This window comes from Mastigoproctus giganteus, chromosome 9 (assembly GCF_048544385.1).
Source record: "Mastigoproctus giganteus isolate SK-2022 chromosome 9, ASM4854438v1, whole genome shotgun sequence".
Lineage (NCBI taxonomy): Eukaryota > Metazoa > Arthropoda > Arachnida > Uropygi > Thelyphonidae > Mastigoproctus > Mastigoproctus giganteus.
In genome coordinates this window covers 53,227,058-53,251,235 of record NC_143583.1, presented here as the reverse complement: position 1 = coordinate 53,251,235, position 24,178 = coordinate 53,227,058, and the positions used below count along the sequence as shown (strand labels likewise).

The window sequence follows — 24,178 nt, the reverse complement described above, 5'->3', positions numbered from 1 at the left end:
AACAGCTCTAAAACGGTGTTCGTAGGCCGGCCGCGAGTTAGTACACCATACCGAACCTATTGGTAACTCTCTAGGAGGCTTCCGGATCGGCTAATGTCAGATAGTGACTGGACTCTACTCTGCCAGATAGTGACTGGAGAGAGTCCAAGTAGTGTGTATGCGGGGAGCATTGTCGAGGCCACGTTATGTCAAGGATCTGGGTATATTCTTACCATGTGTATGCTATATCCAAAAATTTCATTACTTCATACAGCATGTCCCATCTCCTTTTTCTTACTATTGAACACACCATGAATTGTCAAACTAATAGAGTAAGCTTATCTGCAAAAAGATCTAAACCTCCCAAGCACTTACTAATTAATTTCACAAATATACGTGGTCTCAATTGTAATCTCGACGATCTCCATTTCCACTTGCAGTCTGCCAAACCCCGTGTACTTTTTCTGACAGAATCTCAGTTATCGGTTGATTCAACTACTGCTCATCTAAGATGCCCAAATTATTCGCTGTATGATTCCTTTCGCCTCAAAGGTAGTACTTGTGCATACATCCGTTCTGATATTCCCTGCAAGAGACTTGGCAATTTGGAATCTCCTTTCTTTGATCTTCTCTGGCTCAAAATCTCTCTACCTCATTGTGTCATATTCAACTGTTGTCTCTACCGTTCTCCCAATTCCACTAATCACTTGGAGCTCTTTGACTTCCTCTCTTTGCAACTTGACTTTCTCCAGTCCAGCTTTCCTAACAGTGAGGTAATTTTCCTTGGTGATTTTAATGTTCACAACTCCAGCTGGCTTCCGTTTTCTAGTCACACCACCTCAGCTGGTCGAGATGCTGAGGCTTTTGCAATTACTAATGATCTTGCACAGATTGTTCATTTACCTACAAGAATACCGGACAATCCTAATCATACAGCCAATCATACGCTTGACCTTTTTCTCACAAACAACCCCTTCTAAGTACATGGTCGAAGTGAGGTCCTTTAGGCACTTCAGATCACAACTTGGTGATTGTCTCTTCTCCAATGGAACCTTTATCTCATGGCTATTCCCAACCTTGTGTTGTTTGGCATTACAAGAATGGAAAATGGGATGACCTGTGAGACTTCTTTTCTTCTTTTCCTTAGTTGGATTACTGTTTCAAAACTTCTGATGTCAACGTTTGTTCAGATCGTGTCAGTGAAATTATTCTTGCAGGAATGGAATCCTTTATCCCACACTCCACTTTAAAATCTCGTCCTTTATCTAAACCTTGGTTTTCCAATAAATGTGCTAAGGCTGTTCAAGAGAATGTTGCATATCGTAATTGGCTTGTTTCTAATTCTCCAGTTTCATTTTCTGCCTACACCAAAGCTGTCCAAACTTAGCCTGTCCAAACTAGAGTTTGAACAGGCTAAGAGTAGAAAACTTGCTTTTGCCTTAATGGTAGCCGAGCATTCTGGTCTCTTGCCAAAGCTATTGGCAAGAGACTAGCAACTTTTGCCCATCTCTGCTCCCACCTCTGTCCAAACCAGATGGTTCTGTTGTCACTTCAACCAAGGATAAAGCTGTCCTGCTAGCATCCCATTTTTCTTCCAACTCATGTATTAATGATCTTGGTAAAACACCTCCCGCCATTCCCAACATGCTCCATTCAATGTCTCCTGTGGTCTTCCATCAAAAGGATGTCAGAAGGATTTTGACGAATCTTGATGCTAAGAAAGCTCCAGGTTTTGATGGTATTTCTCCACTCGTTCTCAAAACCTGTGCTCCTGAACTTACTCCTATTCTTTGCCGCCTTTTTTCACTTTCTTATTCCAAAGGTGTTTTTCCTTCTGCTTGGAAATTTGCTCATATCCACCCAGTTCCTAAAAACGGTGACAAATCCCTCCCATCCAATTATCGTCCCATTGCAATTACTTCTACTCTTTCTAAAGTAATGGAGAAATCAATTAACTGCCAACTCTTAAACTACCTAGAAACCTTCCGTCTAATTAACGATCACCAGTGTGGATTCCGTCAGTGTCAATCCACTGGTGATATTCCGGCTTATGTTACCCATTTATGGACTAATTCAATGGAAAGTTTTGATGAAACACAAGTAGTTGCTCTTGACATCTCAAAGGCTTTCGATCGTGTTTGGCATAAAGGTCTTCTAAACAAGCTTCTATCTTATGATTTCCCAACTGTTTTTAGTAATTGGTTATCCAGTTTTCTCTCTGATCGCTCACTGAGGGTGATGGTAGATGGCTCTCTGTCTTCGAACTTCTCCGTTAATGCCGGTGTCCCTCCAGGTTCAGTTCTTTCCCACACTGTTTTCCTCTTGTATATTAATGACCTTCTTCCATTGACTGGAAATCCTATCCATAGTTTTGCCGATGATAGCACATTGCATTCCACTTTCCATTTTGAGAAACCTTGTCCTGCTCAATCAGCTTCAATTTCTCGAAAATCTGCTACCAATTTCTTAAATGCCAATCTTCAGGTAACTCTCCAGTGGGGTAAAGACAACTTAGTTGATTTCAATCCTTTTAAAACTCAGTCTTGTCTTATATCTCGCAAAAAGGATTCTTCTGCTCCTATGCTTATCTTTAGTGACACTCTGATTTCTAGGCAAAATGATATGTCTCTTTTGGGGATTACCCTGACTTCTAATCTCTCTTGGCACAAGCACATTACAAATATTGCTTCCTCTGCATCTAAAAAACTTGGTTTTCTCTTTCGCTCTCAGCTTTACTTTTCTTCCAAACAGCTGTTCACTCTGTATAAATCGCAAATCCGCCCTGCAATGGAATATTGTTCCCACATCTGAGGTGGTGCCCCCAAAATCTCTCTCAGGCTTCTTGATTGCATTCAGAAGAGGGCAGTTAGGTTAATTAATGATTCATCTCTAACAGAGTCTCTCCACTCGCTCTCTCATAGACGCACTGTTTCTGCTGCATGCCAGAGGCATACAGCAGAAACAGTATGTCTGTGACTGAATTGGCTCTATAATTCCCGCTCTCTCTTTCAAAACAGTCCGAACACGTGCCGCCACCAGCCAACATCCATTTACTGTCCAACTTCAAACTCACAGAACCAACTTTTCATCTTCCTCGATTATTCATTCAACTGCCGTTTTCTGGAACAACCTTCCTTCTTACATATTTCCTGAAAATTACTGTCTACAGAAGTTAAGTCCATCCTGATATCCTTGTTCAAGTCCAATGTCAACAAATATCTTCTTTCGTCCTCTCAGCCTTTAACCCAAGCACGGTACTAAGTACTATAGGTTCTAATGCCTCTCGTATTTGGGGTTTACATAAAAAAAAAAAAAAAAAAAAAAATGTATAGTGAGAAAATTTTAGGTATGCTAAAAATCTTATCTGGTTTTCGGCAGTCAAGATGTCTTCAAAGGTGTAGGGTTCAATATAATTGTTCATTGTTGATCAGATATAGTGAATGCGTGCAGACTCACTACAGTAAGTTTTCTGCCACTGACTTACTCTATGGAAATTTTGGGAGAAATTTTTAAATATGAAAACTTTGTACATATATCCTTTTAAAATAGTAATTTGTTCTTATTTTGACATGATTGTTCAACAGTGAAATCATTTCCAAAATTCTAATCAGGATTTTTTTAAAATAATAATAAATATATAAAAAAGTTGTAAAAAAAATTGCTGGTTATTATTTTTTGATACATTAATATATATATATATATATACGTATAATACTTAATTCATTTCCATCAGCTTCTGGATCTGAATTCCAGAGAAGTGATGTGTCGTGACACACATATGCAGCATTCTTAAGCAGTCAATAAATGAGTGCTGTAAAAGTAAAGACACATGAAATTAACAACTGCCCAATAGCGACACACTGCTTGAACTCTGCATTTTTTTAAAAATGCTCGATTTTTTATATACCGTGTGTCTCAAAAATATTGGTACAAACATTTAGGGGAGGTTGGTAACATCTGAAGGAATGTGAATCGCATAGGAACCCATCACTGGAAGTTGGTACACAGCACTTTTCATCAATTCGTGAGAGGGGAAAATTTCTGGTTTACTCATTCAAGCAGTAGTCGCTGCACGAAGGGCATGCATCGATATACGAACTATGAGCTGGCAGACATGCATCTAGTGTATGGATTAGCAGAGGGCCCACACGGTGTGTTCCCCCATGTGGCCCAACATCGCTTCGCAATAAATGTGTGGGCAGGTATGGTCAGTGACTTCTTAGTCGGCCCATATCTATTACCATCCCACATGAACTCCGCTAAATATCGGATCTTTCTTGAACAAGTTCTACCAGGGTTACTTGACGATGTTCCAGCAATTGTGAGATGCAACATTTGGTTTCAACATGACGGGGCATCTGCCCATTATGGAAGGTGTGTTTGTGACCATTTGAACAGGCGTTTTGGGCATCAGTGGATTGGCTGTGGTGGACTCATTGCCTGGCCCCCACGCTCACCTGATTTATTGAACCTTGATTTCTTTCTGTGGGGACCCTCAAATCTATCGTGTATTAATCGCCTGTGGAGACAGAAATGGATCTCGTAACGAGACTCGTCTGCGCTGCTGCTACTGTCAAAGAAACTCCAGATGTGTGTTCGACTGTGTCCGCCAATCCATGCTGCGTCGGTGTCACGCATGCATCGCGTCTCATGGTGGAACCTTCGAGCATCTGTTGTAACATCATGAAATGCATCCATCTCGTACTCCATTGTTAATATTATGTCAAATAAATGTTTGCCACAATTACTGTCTTGTGACATTTCCGGTTATGGGTTCCTACGTGATTCACATTCCTTTAGATGTTACCTACCTTCCCTAAACGTTTGTACCAATATTTTTGAGACACCCAGTATATATACAGTCGATCCCGGTTATTTGGGACACATCGGGACTAGTGCATTTTGGCCCGATTAAGCGGCTGCCCCAATTATCCGAAGTTTCACGTAAGTAGTTAAAAATACAATGTACACCCCTCCCCTTTACAATTAGTTCACTGTACAATCAAATCACGTTATGACGAACTCACCATAAGTACCGTTCACTACACGATGTGCAGTAAGCGCTGGTCATTGTGATCATGTTTGTGAATTGAAATTTAATTCTATTAAACAGTGAGTCTAATTAGCGAAAACAGGAGGAATATTATCCACAGGCTATAAAAGTAAAGATATATTAAACACAAATTTACCCTTTATTATCTTACCAATTAAAAAATTAAATGATACGTGAAATTCGGAAGAATATACATGATAATCGGAATAATTAATACGTACTGTAATATGTACGTACTAACTAAACTAGTTGACATTTCTGTTCACTGACATTTGTGGGTGGGGATTAAAATTTAAAACAGTAAAAAGATAAGCAATCAATAACAAAAAACACGGCACACCCAAATTGCAAGTAACACTACGCGAAAGTGGGAACGGATTGACGAGTTACAAAGCTTTAAAAATAGGAATGAAGAGAAGATTCAGAAAATTATTTTTTTTTTTATGATTGAAGATTCCATGGAAGTGTAAACACATTTCACCATAATAACCCATAGAATTTCAGCTGTGGGTTATTCAATAATAACGCAAATTCAATAAGATCGAGTTTACTATCCGTTTATGATAGATTGCACTAACAGAAAAGCCCAATAAACAGTTGACTGCTAATTGTTTTATGGTTGTGACCTCCAGAAATCCGACTGAACTACATTGTACTGTCGGAGACAATTGTAGGGTAATCTCCAGTGCTGCGGTCTCCTTCCTCAATTAAACGGCATTTTGTCTCAATTAAGCAAAGGCTATTTTCTCAATTGGGTTCTGGTTTTTAAGATTCGTCCCAAATAAGCAGCTACCCCGATTAACCGGTGGCCCAAATAACCGGAATCCACTGTATACATCAACTACTTGGTCACAATTTTATTTATTCTTTGTTTGTGTTAAGGGTTACTTTATGGAATGAAACTGCTGAATTTTATTGAAAAAATTTTATTCCATATACATAAACTAACTTCAACTCAAGCGAAGAACAAATAAAACTGTGTATCAAGTCTTTTACAGCATGTGATTGCAATTTAAAAAAAGTGTTGCTGCAAATATCGCAGTCATTCAGTCAGTATGCCAAGCAGTTGTTGATTTCATGTGCCTTTAATTTTATAGCACTCATTTGTTGACTGCTTTAGAATGGCTGCATATATTCATCACAGCACATCACTTTGACATACATATACATCAGTGGCAGCAAACATGTTAAAATAATTATTTTTGTTTTAGATATATATATTTTTTATATTCTTTGCCGGGGGTAACTTGATGATTCAGCTTCTGTAACATTAAGTACCCTCTGCCTCAATTAATTAGTAGTATTTGAGTAATTTGTTTTCCTCATTTTCATTTTGATACCCATATAATTAGATATGTTATGTAATTATGCCATGTTAACTATTCAGTGCAGTGGTGAGTTTTGGATGAATTTTATAGATAGTTTATTTTTTGACTTTAATTCTTAAATTAATACGTTAATACTATTTCTTTAACTAAATTAAATTCCTCACCCCAACTGTTTAATTCCATAGTAAAGCTACAACTTTAGATAAATTGTTTGGACCTGCATGGTTAATGTATGGGCATTCATTTGCTGTTGAAAATGAACATGATCAGGCAATGGCTGCTTACTGTAGAGCATCTCAACTAATGAAAGGGTAAGTATGCTTCGTTTTTTAGATTGTTTCTATCCATCCAAAAACATCCAAAATTTAAAGATTTTCAATAATATATATATATAGTTTTTAACCACTAATTTTAGTCTTTTATCACTGTGATGGATAAACTTTCATGTTAATGTGGCATTAATGCTATTGCCGGTTTAACAATTATACATTATATGCACATTAATAGTATTATGCATAAATTTTATTTGATTTATGGTTTTTATTTAGGGAGGGAGGCATTTCAGTCATTTAAGCCTGTCTGTCTGTTTAGATTTGTGTGCTAGCAGTGGTCGGTTAGCCTATTTTACATGTTGAATTTAAATTTCTAAAAGAATTATTACAAGACAGCAATAGGTTAGTGGAAATAATAATAAAGTTAGGAGAAATTAAGGTAATTTAAGGAAAAAGATTAAGAAAAAATTAGGGAACAAAATTACATTCTTTCACATGGTCATTTCTTTGCTACTTCCTCAGGGGCTTTGAGTATACAGATAGCCAATATTAAAAGAATGTCTCATGCATACCCATTTCTGTAGTCCCAATAACAGTTTTACTAGATCTTTATCATATTTAGTTTTTAGTTTTAGGTATACAGGATTATAAGTATATTTTTAATTTTAGAAAATATAACAAATATTAATTTTATATTGATGCATACCCATTGAGCTTTGGGTCCCAATCCCAGTTTACTGTTAACACCAAATAATTTGGATTTCAGAAATTAAAAATATACTTATAAATGCCTTGATTTCATGTACATAAAAACTAAATATGATAAAGATCTAGTAAAACTATTATTGAACTACAGAAATGGATATGCATGAGACATTCTTTTAATATTGGCTATCTGGCTGCTCAATGCCCCTGAGGAAGTAGCAGAGACATGACCATGTGAGAGAATTTAATTGTGTTCCCTAATTTTTCCTTACTCTTTTTCATTAATTTTTCCTTAAATTACCTTAATTTCTCCTAACTTTACCTTATTATTATTTCCACTAACCTATTATTGTCTTATTTATTTATATATATATAATGTTAAAATCCTAGAGGTTATGATAAATTAAGAAAAATTATGGGCTGAATTACCAAGCCAATAAAAGTGGGGGAACTGTAAAGAAAAATTAGTACATCAAAATAATATAATGCAAATAAAATGAAAATGAAAATGTTATAGCTGTCATCAGATATTGGGGGAACATATTTAGAAAATGGTCGAATATAGGTAATGCAAATATGCATGATCTGATGTCAGTAGAAATAATTATTGATGTAAGTAGATTATGTATTTCATCAGGGGGACTACACCTGACCATGTATCTGTAACTGGGTTTCTATACTTGTCCATAGTAGTAGTGGAAAAGTGAATGGCCAAAACAAGTCATGGTAAAGAAATTAGCACTTTCTAATACAGTATGGACACGGTAGTCCCAACACAGTGTAAATTATTGAGGTATAAATAATTTAATTAAAATAGAAAAATGTTAAAATGAATATGTAGAATTTATTGTAGGATTTAATTTTGTGTAGATAGGAAATCAATTTAGAACAAGCAAATGGTATAAGGGTGAGGTATTAAATTGAGGTAGGGGAAGGAAAAAAAGGAGTATTTTAAATAAATAAAGAAGAAAAATAGCAATAGAAGTAGGGACGTTCATTTCACCTTCGTATTGCACTAATAGTTCAACGAACGGGATGAAATTAGAAATAGACAGCAGAAAGATAAAAAGCATAGAAAAAGTAATTAAATGACATTAAGCTTGCTGGGGTTGTGAGGCCCAACCTTATAGTAGGGGCTTACCTCACAACCCCAGTAAGCTTAGTGCCAAATTATATTTCAGAGAATGTTGAGGATTTATTCAACTTTATTTATTTTTTTTTTTTTTTTTTACCCAAATTGAGTAGTTTATTCTGATAAGATACATTCCAGTGTTTCTGATTCAAGTTTCCATCAATAAGGTGCTGTGAGGGGTGTATAGTCATTATTTTGAAGTTTTCTGTATTTCAACTTTCGGGTCATCTTGGTGTGCAGCATTTGAAGTTGTCATGGCATAGGAGACTCCCTTTCCCAACTGGTCTTTCAACCATTGTCTTTTCTTTTATATACTTAGGCATTGTAATTTCAGACATGATGGACCTCTGGCAGACAAAATTCTGTTTTTATAAATATTTTGGGAATTTATGTTTGGCCACTATTTTAGTTTTATTGATTTTGGAAGTTTTATTCTGCACATGTTCACACTCTTTGAATGTGCTTGCTGGCAGAAGAGACAAGATACATAATCTCAATGGATAAAAAAAAAAAAAAAAGAAAGTGCCTTTTTTTTTATTGGCTTATCTAATTTCCTTTCTAAATTGAGGCATGTAGAGCTGCGTTAAAATAAAGATCAATGAATTTATTGTTTATATAGTTTAAAGGCTTAAGTTTTGCAAATTACAGTGTCTGGAGACTAGGCACCAGCGAGGTGATCTGATAGAGGTGTATAAAGCCTTGAATGGTTTAAGCATGCTCAATGCTGATGGGATTCTTCCTCTAGCTCAGAAAAATCACCTGAGAGGGCATAAATTCAAATTGAGGAAAGTCAGATGTAGGATAGACGTGCGGAAATTTGCCTTTAGCCAGCGGGTGGTTGGTTGGTGGAACAGACTTCCATCCCTTGTAGTGGAGGTTGATAGCCTAAATAAGTTTAAGGCTCAGCTGGACAGGTATTTTGAACGAACAGAGGGGTGAAGTGGAAGTGGTTTTTTTTTTTTTTTTTTTTTTTTTTTTGGCTGATGCTGCATAAGCTTGCTTTCTTGCATCAAATGCCTCTACTAATGCTAATGCTAATTTTGAATTTATAATTTTGTAATGTAAAATGATGCAAGAAAACTAGGCTTATTTAACAGCGCAAAAAAAAAAAAACACCTCGTCTGACTTCATCTAGATCTATTTAGCCCTTCCTTAAATTTGAAGTTCTTTAGTTCTACAAGATTAGCGAATAACTTTGTAGAACTAAAAAAACAGTGGATTATTAAACTTGTAATTCTACAAGTTTAATAGTTAAAATAAAATTTTCTTGTATCCAGAATTTACAGTTAATGCTAATTAAACAAGTGATTGTTATAAAGTGAAATTTGTTGTGAAAAAGGGTTTACAGTTTACATTAGCAAGTTAAAATTCCCAGACTCTTACAATCACATAATACTTTTTTGGATTTTGAGTAAATTCTGTCATTGAACTTCGAGAAATAAAGCAAGCAGGCTGGGGGGGGGGGAACCACTGAGCATGTAGTTTCATCCTTCATTCTTTCTTGAAGAAATCTGATGACAGGATTCAACACACTACCCAGAAGCACTTCAGTTGTTAAGTGATTGTACCAAATTAAAATTCACAATGTTATAATTGCATAGTTTAATTAAGCACATAATATCCTTTTGTCAACACATTAATTTATTATATCCAGTCTATAGCTGTTCTTCCTTAATTTAAATAGACATTTAAGCACTTGCCAGTGACAACAAGGTTAGCAGGATAATGACTGGAATCAGGGTATTCTACTGCAACAAGGCCTAGAAAAATTAGGCATATGAGTTGAGAAGGAAATTGAGGTTTGACAAGGTAATTGATAAATGCAAGGTACTGTATATAGGTAGCAGTAATCTTGGAATAACATACCAATTATGTGGTATCATGTTCAAGGTAATGAAGAATAAAAAAGACCCTGGGGTAATTGTAATGTCTGACAAAGGTCTCTGAGCACTGCAGACAGGCTGCTAGGACAGCTCTTGGGGTTCTGTCAGTGATATACAGGAATTAGCCAACAGGAACAAGGAGGTGATTATCCATTGTATAAGACAATGATTAAGCTGCACCTTGAATACTGCATATAGGTCTGAAAGGATATAGATCTGTCAATAATGGGTACAGAAAAAAAAGGCAACAAGATTAGTCAGGGGCACAAAATAAGTAAATAAATTCTACAAATGGATTCTGCAGTATCTGGAAATTAAACACCTGCAAGGCGACCTGATCAAAGTGCTTAAAACTTTAATAATATTTAGTTTACTCAGTGGATTGAATAGATTGAAATCTCTCACACACACACATGGTCATAAATTTAAAAAAAGATGGTTGCAGGATAGATATGAAAAAAAATTTGCTTTCAGCTAGTAACTGACTGACTGGAACAAACTTTCATTAGTGTTGGTGGAAGTTGGATAGTTGGAACAAATTTAAGGAAGGATTAGGCAAATTATTAGAGGGGATGAACAGATTGTGGATGGGTTTTTTTTTTTTTTTTTTTTTTTGCTGATGCTAGCCTGCTTCTTTGCATCATTCCTAACCACTAATATTCTCCAGTTTGTGCCATTTTTGAAAAAAAAAAAAAAAGGTATTTCCATTATTTAGTTTACTCAAACCTTTTAAAAACTTAAATACCTCAGCAGGTCCTCACCATAGACTCTTAACACCATTATAAATGAAAAGAATCCAGTAAATGTCTACAGCTGTTGGCTACTAAATAATCTTCTTGCCACTATTGTGTCAGATTTTACATCATGGAAATCCAAAAAATGGTATTTAAAAACCATGTGAAGACCAGGCTTTACTTAAGAAGCTGAGTATAATTTCTGTAGGATTTATCATTTCACACCTAATCTCTCAGCAGGAATATCTGATAAAAGAAATGAATTCAGCATTTTTTTAAAATTTTCCTAAATAAGTAGTATTAGAACAAAAACTTAAATGTCCAGTCTGAACTTTCTGTGCAGTGAGGCAGAAAAATCTCTATAGAAATTACATAAATTAATTAAAAGAATGAAACTGTGTTATAATCAACTAAAGATTATCAAATTGATGAATGCTTTTTTTTTTACCACATGGAAATTTGCTGGTAACTGCAACAGGTTATGCTTGCAAAGCAATGCTGCCTGCAACCAAGCTGTAATTAAATAACACAAAAGTTAACAACAAATTTTCCAAGCAATAAAAAGAAGTCTTCATTTAATTTTGGTAATATTTTGTTTCTAAACTGTTGAAACAGTATCCACGTGTATTCCCACACTGTTATGATCTATCACACATCTCATTAAATTCTTTGGTAAGAAATTAATACAATCCATCTAATGTTTCATTCCATTTTTAAAATGCTTATTTACCATAAGTTTTCTTAAATGAGATAAAAATTACCATATATGAGTAATTCTTGTGTATCACCTGGCCATCACTGTATAAAGGATGAGAAGTATAGAAAAATTTCTCTGTACAGAAATTATGTAAACTAATTAAAAGAATGAAACTGTGTTATAATCAACTAAAGATTACCAAATATACTAAAAATTTTCCAGATGAGGAATCTATCCCATTTAACTTCACTTGCGCCTCCATAGCCAAGTGGGAAGGAGCAGCAGTGCGTAGCACATGCTTCTTGATTAGACCGGGCTTCGAGCCCGTCACCACCAAATACGGAGGATGCGGAAAGGTCAGGGAATGACCACCGCATATCCCAGAGCAATATGGCCTTAGTTGCTAATGCTCCTAAAAACCAAATAACAAACAAATAACAATCAACTTCACTTGATTCCAAGTGAAGTTGAGTGGGATAGATTCCTCATTTAGAAATAATATAATAACAATATGCTCACATACAAGTTAGTGCAATCGCATCATTTCTCTACGTAGCCAACTACTTAAGTAGTTATAAATTGGCATCATTAAGTATATCTCATATTGTGAAAGTATTCACAACGAGTTGCCATGATATTGCACTACCTCGAATAAGTGATGCTTCACCATAGGAGAAGAGTATTATTACTTATTACTTCGCAACTGGGTTGTCATCATTGCAACACCAGAGTACCTGCCCACCCACTGACGAGGAGCCAATAAACGAAACAATGCCGTATGGGTGATGGTATCCATCGAGAATAAGTAACAATAGTCTTCTCCTATGGTGAAGCATTAATTATTCAAGGTAGTACAATATCATGGTAACTCGTTGTGAAGATATTCACAATGTGAGATATATTTAATGATGACAGTTTATAACTAATTAAGTAGTTGGCTACATACAGAAATGATGCAGTTGCACTAACTTGTGTGCTAGTTGACTTCCTACGTAACCTGAGGCTCTAGTCCTAAACTATACCATAACAATATTCTCTTCATAATCTCTACTCACCTATTTTTGTGGTAACCTAAAAGTGAATCCCATTACTGAATTATATTAATTTCTCATTAAATTGTGATGTGTGTGTGTGTGACCAAATTTAAAATAATTTTGCAAAAAAAATAAATTGCTGAACTTGTACTAAACTCACTGGCTAATTGAAATACCTTCTGCTTCCATAAACCTTGGTTATGTTGTGGCTTATTGATAAGGTAAGTTACCTTGGTTTATGATCATTTATTTATTTATATATTTCTTTTCTATGCTATTAGTTGTAATTAATTTAACCTTATGCCATTACATAATACTATTACATTAATTTTTTTATTTAATACAAAAAGCCATTTATTTATTAATTAAAAATTGTTTATGCTTTAGAAGTGTATTTTATATTATTAATGCACTGGTGTCTCACTCTACTGAAACCATAAATTTACATCATTCTGAACCCATAAATTCTAAAAATTATTATACCACTATAATAGCTAAAACAGTAATTTTTATATATATATATATTTCTGTGCCATTTTAAATTTTTGTAGGTGCCATCTTCCTCTACTTTATATTGGTTTAGAATACGGTTTATCTAATAACACAAAACTAGCTGAAAGGTTTTTCAATGAGGCCCTTGCTATAGCACCTGAAGATCCATTTGTACTTCATGAATTAGGAGTGGTAGCATTTCAGAATCAAGAGTGAGTAACTAAAAGTACATTTATTTATCTTTTTTCTATCTAAGAAATCTGTCTACACATTGCATTTGCAGTATATTATACAGTCTTCTAGCAAAATAAAGTGAGCACTCTTAAGAACTTTTGATTAGTATTAATGAGGCTAAACAATGCAAGGAAGCAAAATTATTCTGCATCAAAAAAAATTTAAAATAATAACTCAATTTGCCCATTGCTCATAAGCAACTTTCAATTTTTCGCCTTAATCTTTGTTAGACTCTACCTCCAACTACCTTGAAAAGTGACTTCATGAGATTTAATCTTCTATTGCTTCCTGAAATTTTATTTTTGTGCTCCCCTGTTCTGATTTCTCCTGCCAACATAAATGTACCACCTCATTCATTTTTCTTATTTCTTTATTTCTTAACATATTAACCACCACTGCAAAATAAAATTGATATGTAGAGCTACCAACATATTTTATTATTATTATTATTATATTAGTGTTACGATGCCCAATCTGTTATCCGAAACCATTCACACACTAAAAATGGAAAAATTAATTTTTTGCAAGACATGCTTCACATATTGAGAAGCCCATAAAAAATGCTACTTTTAGCCCTGGGACATATCTATCTAGTTGATTTCATCTTACGAAGTTGCATGGTGTAATATAGAAATAATAATTGTGTACTTATGAAGAAAAACAATGTAATTGCAGTGAGATAATATTTGAACTCCCTGCTACTTGGACTATCCATATAATGCAATGACTAGCAAGAGCTGTAAGCCCTGTCTCAGAGAGAAAACCAGTAAGTGAAATATTTATTTGACAAGTTTCTGTGATAGATACAAACCAGAGAAGTTGTAACATGGGGGCAAAGGTTTTTATAAGGCTAGAGTAATGCCATTATTAATTTTACAGTGCAAACCATAATTTGAAGATTTAGTTAGGAATATAAATATGTTCTTGTAAATTTTACAATTTTTTTTTATGTGTTTTTCTTATCAGTTTGAAATGTTTTACTGTATTTTTTTGAACACTCATATAGTGCTTCCTCTAAAATGTAATAAAGGAACAGTTCTGGTTAATTCACATCTGTAAAGAAAGCTTTGCCTTACAGATGTGATTTAACAAATCAGTCTTGTCAAATACCAGTCAGTTTTTGTTATTTACCTCTCAGTCTCTTTGGATAAATGGAGGAATAACAATAGCATAGATATTCAGCAACTAATCAAGATTGAAAAAGTTTCAAAAGCATTAGTCGGAAACTTTTAAAGTTAAGTAACAGCTTACATGTAATCACTTTTCATTTAACATGTTTCATTTCAGAAGTAAATGTTACAGAAAGACGAGACCACAGAACTTATGTAGAACTCTGAGTCATTGATCTGCCTTTGAAGAATTGCTTAATTATCACAATTGTTTAATTAATTATCACATTTGTCAAGAAAGCCAGTATCTTTTTGAACAAAGTAATACTATTACCAAAGGCTGTAGCATTAGAAACTGTAACAAACAACAGTGCAGTCTTCTCAGTATTGAGGGAACAGTAAAATCTGGCATTTGCATCAATTAAAGCTCAGAAACCAAGGTTCCAGTGTATGAATTGATACTGTGAATGATGAGCAGCCTTACGAGATGAATCCCTTGCATGTCAACCCTATTGTATGAGCTACAGAAGGTAAAGTGGTTGTGTAGCATTAACATTAGAGGCATACGATGCAAGAAAGCAAGCTTATGCAGCATCAGCCAAAAAAAAAAAAACCCTCCCATTTCATCCCTCCATTCGTTCCAAATGCCTGTCTAGCTCAGCCTTAAATTTATTTAGGCTATTATTTAGACAAGTCTAAATTTAGACAAGACTTCAGTTATAGCTCAGACACAGCATGGTTTTGTTAAGGGGAAGTCTTGCCTGACCAATTTGATTGGATACTATGATGCAGTCACAAAAGAACTGGATGCAGGGAATAACTTTGATATTATATACTTGGATCTTAGAAAGGCTTTTGATACTGTTGCACATGGAAGACTGCTACACAAATTGGAGCAGTGTGACATTGGAGGCAAATTGCTGCTATGGATAAACGGGTGGTTGAGGGGGAGAAGACAGAGAGTGGTAATCAATGGACACTGCTCATTGTGGATTGATGTTATTAATGGAGTCCCTCAGGGCTCGGTGTTGGGTCCATTGTTGTTTTCTGTATTTATAAATGATATTGATGATGGTATATCGGGCTTAATGTCCAAGTTTGCAGACGATACAAAGGTTGGCAGGGTTGTCAAGAACACTACTGACACTATGCTGCTGCAACAGGATCTGGAAAGGTTGAGCAGATGGGCTGAGAGGTGGCAAATGAAGTTTAACATTGACAAATGTAAAGTACTACACATGGGAAACAGCAACCCCAGAGCAACGTATCAACTCTGTGGTACAACACTGACAGTTGTAGAGAATGAAAGGGACTTGGGGGTGGTTGTGCAGGCAGATATGAAGTTCTCTGAGCAGTGCAGACGGGCTGCAAGAGTAGCTCAAGGAGTATTGTCAATGATATACAGCAATTTTTCCAGCAGGGATAAGGAGGTGATTATTCCATTGTATAAGGCGATGGTCAGGCCACACCTAGAGTACTGTATACAGGTCTGGAGGCCTCATTTCAAGAAGGATGTAGAGCTGCTGGAACGAGTACAGAGAAGGGCAACAAGATTAGTGAATGGAACAAAGGGGTGCTCTTACGAAGAAAGGCTTAAGTTTTGCAAATTACAGTGTCTGGAGACGAGGCACCAGCGAGGTGATCTGATAGAGGTGTATAAAGCCTTGAATGGTTTAAGCATGCTCAATGCTGATGGGATTCTACCTCTAGCTCAGAAAAATCACCTGAGAGGGCATAAATTCAAATTGAGGAAAGACAGATGTAGGATAGACGTGCGGAAATTTGCCTTTAGCCAGCGGGTGGTTGGTTGGTGGAACAGACTTCCATCCCTTGTGGTGGAGGTTGATAGCCTAAATAAGTTTAAGGCTCAGCTGGACAGGTATTTTGAACGAACAGAGGGGTGAAGTGGAAGTGGTTTATTTTATTTTATTTTATTTTTTTTTTTTTTGGCTGATGCTGCATAAGCTTGCTTTCTTGCATCAAATGCCTCTACTAATGCTAATGCTAATTAGCTTCCACAACAAAAGATGGAAGCCTGTTCCACCAACAATCAACTACCCGCTGGCTAAAGGCAAATTTCCGCACATCTATTCTACAACTATCTTTCCTCAATTTGAAACTGTGCCCCCTCAGGTTCTTAGTCTGAGCAAGACAAAGAATCCCATCAGCATTCAGCTTGCTCAACCCATTCAAGGCCTTATACACCTCAATCAGATCACCTCGTAGGTGTCTAATCTCCAGGCGCTGCAATTTGCAGAACTTAAGCCTTTCTTGGTAAGAGCAGCCCTTTGTTCCCCTCCCCAATCTTGTTGTCCTTCTTTGTACTCGTTCTAGCAACTCTACATCCTTCCTAAAATGAGGCTTCCAGACCTGTACACAGTACTCTAGGTGTGGACTGACCATTGCCTTGTATAATGGGATTATCACCTCCCTGGCCCTCCTAGCAAAATTCCTATATATTATTGACATGACTCCATGACCTGCCCTGGCAGCAGATGGGATCTGCTGCTGTCTTTACAGACACCACTACATCAGCGCAGATTCCCTCTGAATGCAACTATATTTACTGCAGAGCTGCACGCTATAGAGTTAGCCTTGGATCACATTAGTAAATGCCAATACCAACGGTTCATTTTATATTCCGGCTCTCTCAGTGTGTTACAGACTTTAATAACTATGAGATATAATTCTCATCCAGTTCTGTCTTGCTTTCAGTAGAAGATTCACTTTCTCCATGAACATGAATATGATATCCTCTTCTGCTGGATTCCCAGCCTCATTGGGATTAGGGGAAATGATTTGGCTGACACTGCAGCCAAATCAGCAATTCCCAATAATAATCGCTGCCTGTCAGTCCCCTATACAGACTACAGGCAAATAATACACCAAAAGATACACTCCCAATGGCAAGATTCGTGGAATAGACAGACTACGAATAAATTATATCGTATAAAGCCTGTAATTGAACCGTGGCAGTCTAGTCTGCGCAGGAATCGTAAGGAGGAAGTTGTTCTTGCCGAGACCTGCATAGGACATAGTCATTTGACTCATTCGTTTTTGCTGAGGGCTGATGATCCTCCTATGTGTGAGTTCTGTGGCACAATTTTATCCATTAGACACATTTTAATTGACTGTCCAGATTTTAGCAATATCCGTTTTACCACTTTTAATCATCTGACTGAGCCGTATACACTCAGTCAGATTTTATCCGACAATGACAATGTCTGCTGTTTTTAGCTATTTTAAATCAATAAAGGTTTTTACTTGTATTTAAAATTGACATGTTATTGTTATTTTTTTTATTGATTTATCTTTTCTACATTTTTTACCTTTGTTATTTTATATCTTGACATGGTGACCTAAGTAATTAGATCAGTGAAAGTTTAAATTTTTATATATCACTTGGTTTTGGCGCATTATAGCCTTAGTTGCTAATGTGCCAATAAAACCCACCAACCAACCAGCCCGTCTGCACTGTTCAGCGAACTTCATATTTGGCTGCACAATTATCCCCAGGTCTTTTTCACTTTCCACTTCCCTGAGTGCAGTAAATAAATTTTTTTTCTGTTTATACTCCGGCACTACAACCAAGTCAGTAGAGTACAATAAATCGTCAATACAAATATTTATCGTATTTAGTAGTCATGGGCTTGAACCCCGGTCCACTCAAGGAACACATGCTATGCACTCTCGCTCCTGACCACTGGGCTACGTCAGGCCTTTACCACCCAGTTGGTACGTTTCTCTTCGGTTATATGCAGTACTTTGCATTTGTCAATGTTAAACTCCAGTTGCCACTTCTCAGCCCATTTACCCAACTTATCTAGATCCAGTTGGAGTAGCATACTGTCATCACTGTACAACCCTGCCAACCTTTGTATCATCTGCAAACTTGTACATTAAACCTGATATACCTTCATCAATATCATTGATAAATATTAAAAACAACAACAATGGGCCCAACACCGAACCTTAGAGAACTCCACTAATAACATTTGTCCACGAGAAGCAGTGTCCATTGATTACCACTCTCTGTTGTCTCCCACTCAACCAACCCTTATCCCTTGTAGCAGCTTACCCTTGATGCCAAACCTCTCCAGTTTGTACAGCAGTCTTCCATGTGCAACAGTATCAAAAGCTTTACTGAAATCCAAGTATATGATATCAAAATTATTTTAGGCATTCAGTTCCTTTGTGACCACATCATAGTAACCAATCAGATTGGTCAGACAAGACCTCTCTTTGACAAACCCATGCTGTGTCATAACTATTACTGCAGTCTTGTCTAGATGATCCTGCAATGCTTCTTTAACCAGTGATTCCATTATTACTATGACTCCCGGCAGTCCTGGAAATCTCCATTACCTTGCTTTCCAGTCTGCTGCCCATTCTAATAGAAGCAGTGCAAGAGTCAGTTTTGCCTCTGCCTGCAGCCACTGTTAACCATTTAGTCTGTGTATCTCCCTCCCCCATGCTAGCAGTTTTCCGGCCCACCTAACACTGCCTTGATAGCATCAGCAAATATTATTGCACCCTTTCTATTTAAGTGTATCCCATCCCTGTAGAAGCAGTCTCTCCTGTCAACAAGCACAGACCATGCTGAAAAAAAATTCTACCCCTTGAGCCTTGCACAATCTCTCCAAGGCCGAATTGATTGACAAGGATGTCATCATATACTTCCTCCTATAGTGTTTGGGCAGAATTGCAGATTGTTTCACATTCAACCCTAACTCGCGACTTGTTTTCAACATTGGCCTGTACTTGTTGAGTAAATCTGCAGATCTCTTACTCTTAATGTCATTAGTTCCAACGTGTACTACAATATCACTTTTTGTGCCCTGAAAAGATGACATATGCTCTACAACGTCATCAACTTTTGCCCCCTGGCATACATACCCTGGTCCTGTTCCACCTATCCTTCTTACATAGTATATTCCCCGTCTCCCTGACAATAGAGTCACCAACAATAACTAGTTCCTTGGGACCAGTGCATTCTGCCTTGGAGATTGCCTCTGTGTTGCCTGATGTACAGGAGTGAGCTCTTGTCGTTCAGCTGGGCAGCTGAGAGCCTGATGGGCACCTCATTAATTTCTTCGACAGCATTTACCCTACACATCAAGCTCTCATAGACGCCCATCAGAACGTTGAGTTGGTGCCTAATTTCTTGACACTCCAGACACCTAGCACATACGAAGGCATCCTCCTTGGCTAGATCAAGTCTGTTTTAGAAAGGTCGACAAACATTTCACATTTCGCACATTTTTTGAGACTGTGATGCGTTGGAGAATCGCCCCCCCCCCCTTGTTTCTCCCCCGAGCTGCAGCTCTAGTCTGGGTCATGATTTCCGTTTAAATACAATTTAATTAACAATGAAATTTAATAAGATTAATAATATACTTGATTAATTGATAATACTATAATAAGCTAACAAATACTGTGCTTCATATTATGCTATCTAGTTTTACTTTATACCTTCGCTATCAGTTCGAGATACATAAACATTAAGCTACTTCTTAACGACTAAAATATTGCGTAGTTCAACAATAATGGTGCCAACACTGGGAGTCGTAACTTCCAAAAATTCCCAGTTAAATTCAAAATAAGAAGCTAACCAACACTACTAAACCTATTTAATATCTCCAAAAAACACATTGTACTATGCTAAATAACAAAGAATACGTTAAAAATTAAACAATACTTATTCCTTTACAGCAGCCAAAAATCCCCCATCCGTACTGTTCTGCAATCCCAGTGCCCTCTCGATATTTAAGGCCTAGTAGATATTCTTGTGGCATGTATTTGGTTCACTTGAAATGTTTGAAAAGATAATAAAAGGCTGCTGCATATTTAAGAAATATATCAGATCATGTGTATCGTACAATGCTTTATTTTCACTCCAAAGGAAATGGCCACTTTCAAAATGATAATGTACCTCTCCATTGTGCTAATTCTAATTGTGAATGTGTAATTCTAATTGCTAATTCTAATTGTGAATGTGTAATTCTAATTGTGAATGTGTAATTCTAATTGCTAATTCTAATTGTGAAATTATGGACATACAGGCCATATACTCTCATTGCAAAAGGAACTTGAGGAATTATTGCTGTGACAACAGCTTAAAATTACACTAGATATCTTTCTGGGACTGAAGTCGTACAAGATGTGAGGTTTACTTTTTAATATGCAGCATGTAACTGAAATAAATGGATGGTGGTATAACCGAACAATGCATAATAATAAATAATTGATTAAAACTGTCTTGGTAAAATTAAATGTTAAGAATGTATTGCTCTTTATAAATCTTATTTACAGATAATAAATTCTGGTTGATTGTTCAATTTGTTCTGCTAAATTACTATAAATTTAAAAACTATTAAAATTACAATTTTATATTTAATTTCCATAAAAGTTGGTTTTTCACAGAGAATTATCTCAATTTTTTTTTTTTTTTTTTTTTTTGAAGCTTCATTGCTGCAGAGAAGTACTTTCGAGAGGCATTAATCAAAGTACAGACAAGTGAACAAACAGTTCTTCCAGAAAAGTGGGAGCCATTACTGAATAACTTAGGCCACACCTGTAGGAAATTAAGGTAACTGCATTAATCATTTACAATTTATCTACATTTTGGAGCACAGATACAAATATCTATAAAGTTCAAATTCAGAAAAAATGAGAATTGATTTACTCCTACACAGTGTAAATGATGCTGGTTCTCCTCATCTTGATGCTTTAATCTTTTGTTCATAATTCAGCTGCCAGATAGCACTGTGAAGCAGAGACTTTGGAAGCCCTGCTGGATAGCACTTATTAGCAACTAACTGGTTACAGGATTTTAGTAAACTGATATGCAGGAATAGTAATAGGCCTTTGTAAGCCGTAATGTGTTTTTCATAAAGATGTTGTGAAATTGGCACTAATTCATTAATGATAAATAACATTATTAACATTTGCAAAGGAACATGATGCAAGAAAGCAAGCTAATGTAGAATCAGCCAAAAAAAAAACTCATTTCACCCATCCACTACTTGCTCCAAGTGTTTGTCCAGTTCTGCCTTGAATCTATTTAAGCTATCAACTTCTACAATGACAAATGGAAGTTTGTTCCAGCAATCGACCACCTGCTGGCTAAAGGCAAACTTCCGCACAACTATCCTACAACTGTCTTTCCTCAATTTGAATTTATTCCCTCTCAGGCAATTGTTCTGAGCAAGACTGAGAAAGAATACCATCAGCATTGAGCATGCTCAGGCCATTCAAGGCTTTATACACTTCAATCAGGTCACCTTGCAGGTGCCTAGTCTCCAGACACTGTAATTTGCAAAACTTGAGCCTTTCTTTGTAAGAGCGACCCTTTGTTCCATTCACTAATCTTGTTGCCTGCACAATTACCGTCATATCTGCCTGCACAATTACTCTCAGGTCCTTTTCATTCTCTACCGCTGTCAGTGTAGTACCACACAGTCGATACCTTACTCTAGATTATTGCTTCCCATATGCAGTACTTTACATTTGTCAATGTTAAACTTCAGTTGCCACTTCTCAGCCCATGTTCTCATCTTTTCTATACTCTGTACTGTTCCAGCAACTCTACATCCTTCTTAAAATGAGGCTTCCAGACCTGTACACAGTATTCAAGGTGTGGCCTGGCCATTGCCTTATACAAGGGGATAATCACCTCTTTATCCCTGCTAGAAAAATTCGTGTATATCATTGACAAGACACCGTGAGCTACACTTGCAGACATCTGCACTGCTCAGAAAATGTCATATCTGCCTGCACAATTACTCCCAGGTCCTTTTCATTCTCTACCGCTGTCAGTGTAGTACCACACAGTTGATACGTTACTCTGGGGTTACTGCTTCCCGTATGCAGTACTTTACATTTGTCAATGTTAAACTTCGGTTGCCACCTCTCAACCCATCTGCTCAACTTTTCTAGATCCTGTTGCAGCAGTGTACTGTCATTAGTTTGCAGCTGACCTTCGTATCTGCTGCAAACTTCGACATTAAGCCTGAGATACCATCATCAATATCATTAATAAATACAGAAAACAACAATGGACCCAACACTGAACCCTGACTCCACGAAGAGCCGTGTCCATTGATTACCACTCTCTGTCTTCTTCCACTCAACCAGCCCTTTATCCATAGCAGCAATTTGCCTCCAATGCCACACTGCTCCAATTTGTGCAGCAGTCTTCTATGTGCAACAGTATCATAAGCCTTTCTAAAACCCAAACATATGATATCAAAATTATTTTTTGCATCCTTTGTGACCACATCATAGTATCCAATCAAATTGGTCAGACAAGACTTCCCCTTATCATGTACTTAACTGCTATACAGGGTGTCTCAAAAATATTGGTACAAACGTTTAGGGGAGGTAGGTAACATCTAAAGGAATGTGAATCGCATAGGAACCCATAACCGGAAATGTCACCATAAGTCGTTACACGGGGCTGTTCATCAGTTCACGAGAGGGAAAATTTCTGGTTTACTCATTCAAGCAGTAGTCGCCGCACGAAGAGTATGCGCCGACCGGGCTAGTCAGGTGGGTAAAGTGCCTGCCTGGCAACCCAAAGGTCGCGGGTTCGAATCCCGCCTTGGGCTTGGATTAAAGTACTGCAAAAACCTTGGGAGGTGCATTATGGCTACAGAAGCCAATGCGCCAACAACTACCAAAAAAAAAAAAAAACGAAGAGCATGCATCAATATACGAACTGTGAGCTGGCAGACATGCACCTAGCGTATGGATTAGCAGAGGGCAATGGATGAGCCGCTCAACGAATTTATGGAGAACGCTTCCCAGACAGACATGTACCGGACCACCGTTTGTTTTGCACGTGTGCATCAAAATTTGTGCGATTATGGGTCATTTAGAGGTAACAGGAGTAGTGTGGGTAGACCACATTCAATGTGAACTCCCCCCATGGAAGAAAGTGTGTTGAATGCCGTCCAGAATAATCCTACTACCAGCACACGTGCCGTTGCCTCCTTACGAGTGTCTCGTTGCAGTGTACAGCATGTCTGGCACGATGATTCCTTACACCCCTTTCATCTCCAAAGGGTTCACTTACTGCTCCCCCAAGATCATCCTGCACGTGTGGCTTTTTCGCAGTGGTTTCTCCAAGAAAGTGTTCAAGACTTGAATTTTCCAGCCTATGTTTTGGTCACGAATGAGGCTTATTTCACTCGGGAAGGCTTATTCAATCAGCACAATGCTCATGTGTAGGCTCACGACAACCCACATGGTGTGTGCCCCCATGCGGCACAACATCGCTTTGTAATAAATGTGTGGGCAGGTATGGTCGGTGACTCCTTAGTCGGACCATACCTGTTACCATCCGGCATGAACTCTGCTAAACATCGGATCTTTCTTGAACAAGTTCTACCAGGGTTACTTGACGATGTTCCAGCAAATGTGAAATGCAACATTTGGTTTCAACATGGCGGGGTGCCTTCCCCGTTATGGAAGGTGTGTTCGTTACCATTTCAACAGACGTTTTGGGTGTCAATGGATTGGCCGT

At 37.0% G+C, this 24,178-nt stretch overlaps 1 protein-coding gene across 1 annotated transcript in view; it reads left to right on the top strand.

The window, feature by feature from the left end:
- The window catches only part of Cdc16 (cell division cycle protein 16), a 149,434-nt gene that overhangs the window by 105,805 nt on the left and 19,451 nt on the right, over positions 1-24,178 (top strand). The window contains exons 12-14 of the mRNA XM_090380652.1: positions 6,546-6,671; positions 13,369-13,521; positions 21,116-21,241. Of these exons, the coding sequence (XP_090236778.1) occupies positions 6,546-6,671; positions 13,369-13,521; positions 21,116-21,241 (405 nt within the window). The remainder of the gene's footprint in view (positions 1-6,545; positions 6,672-13,368; positions 13,522-21,115; positions 21,242-24,178) is intronic.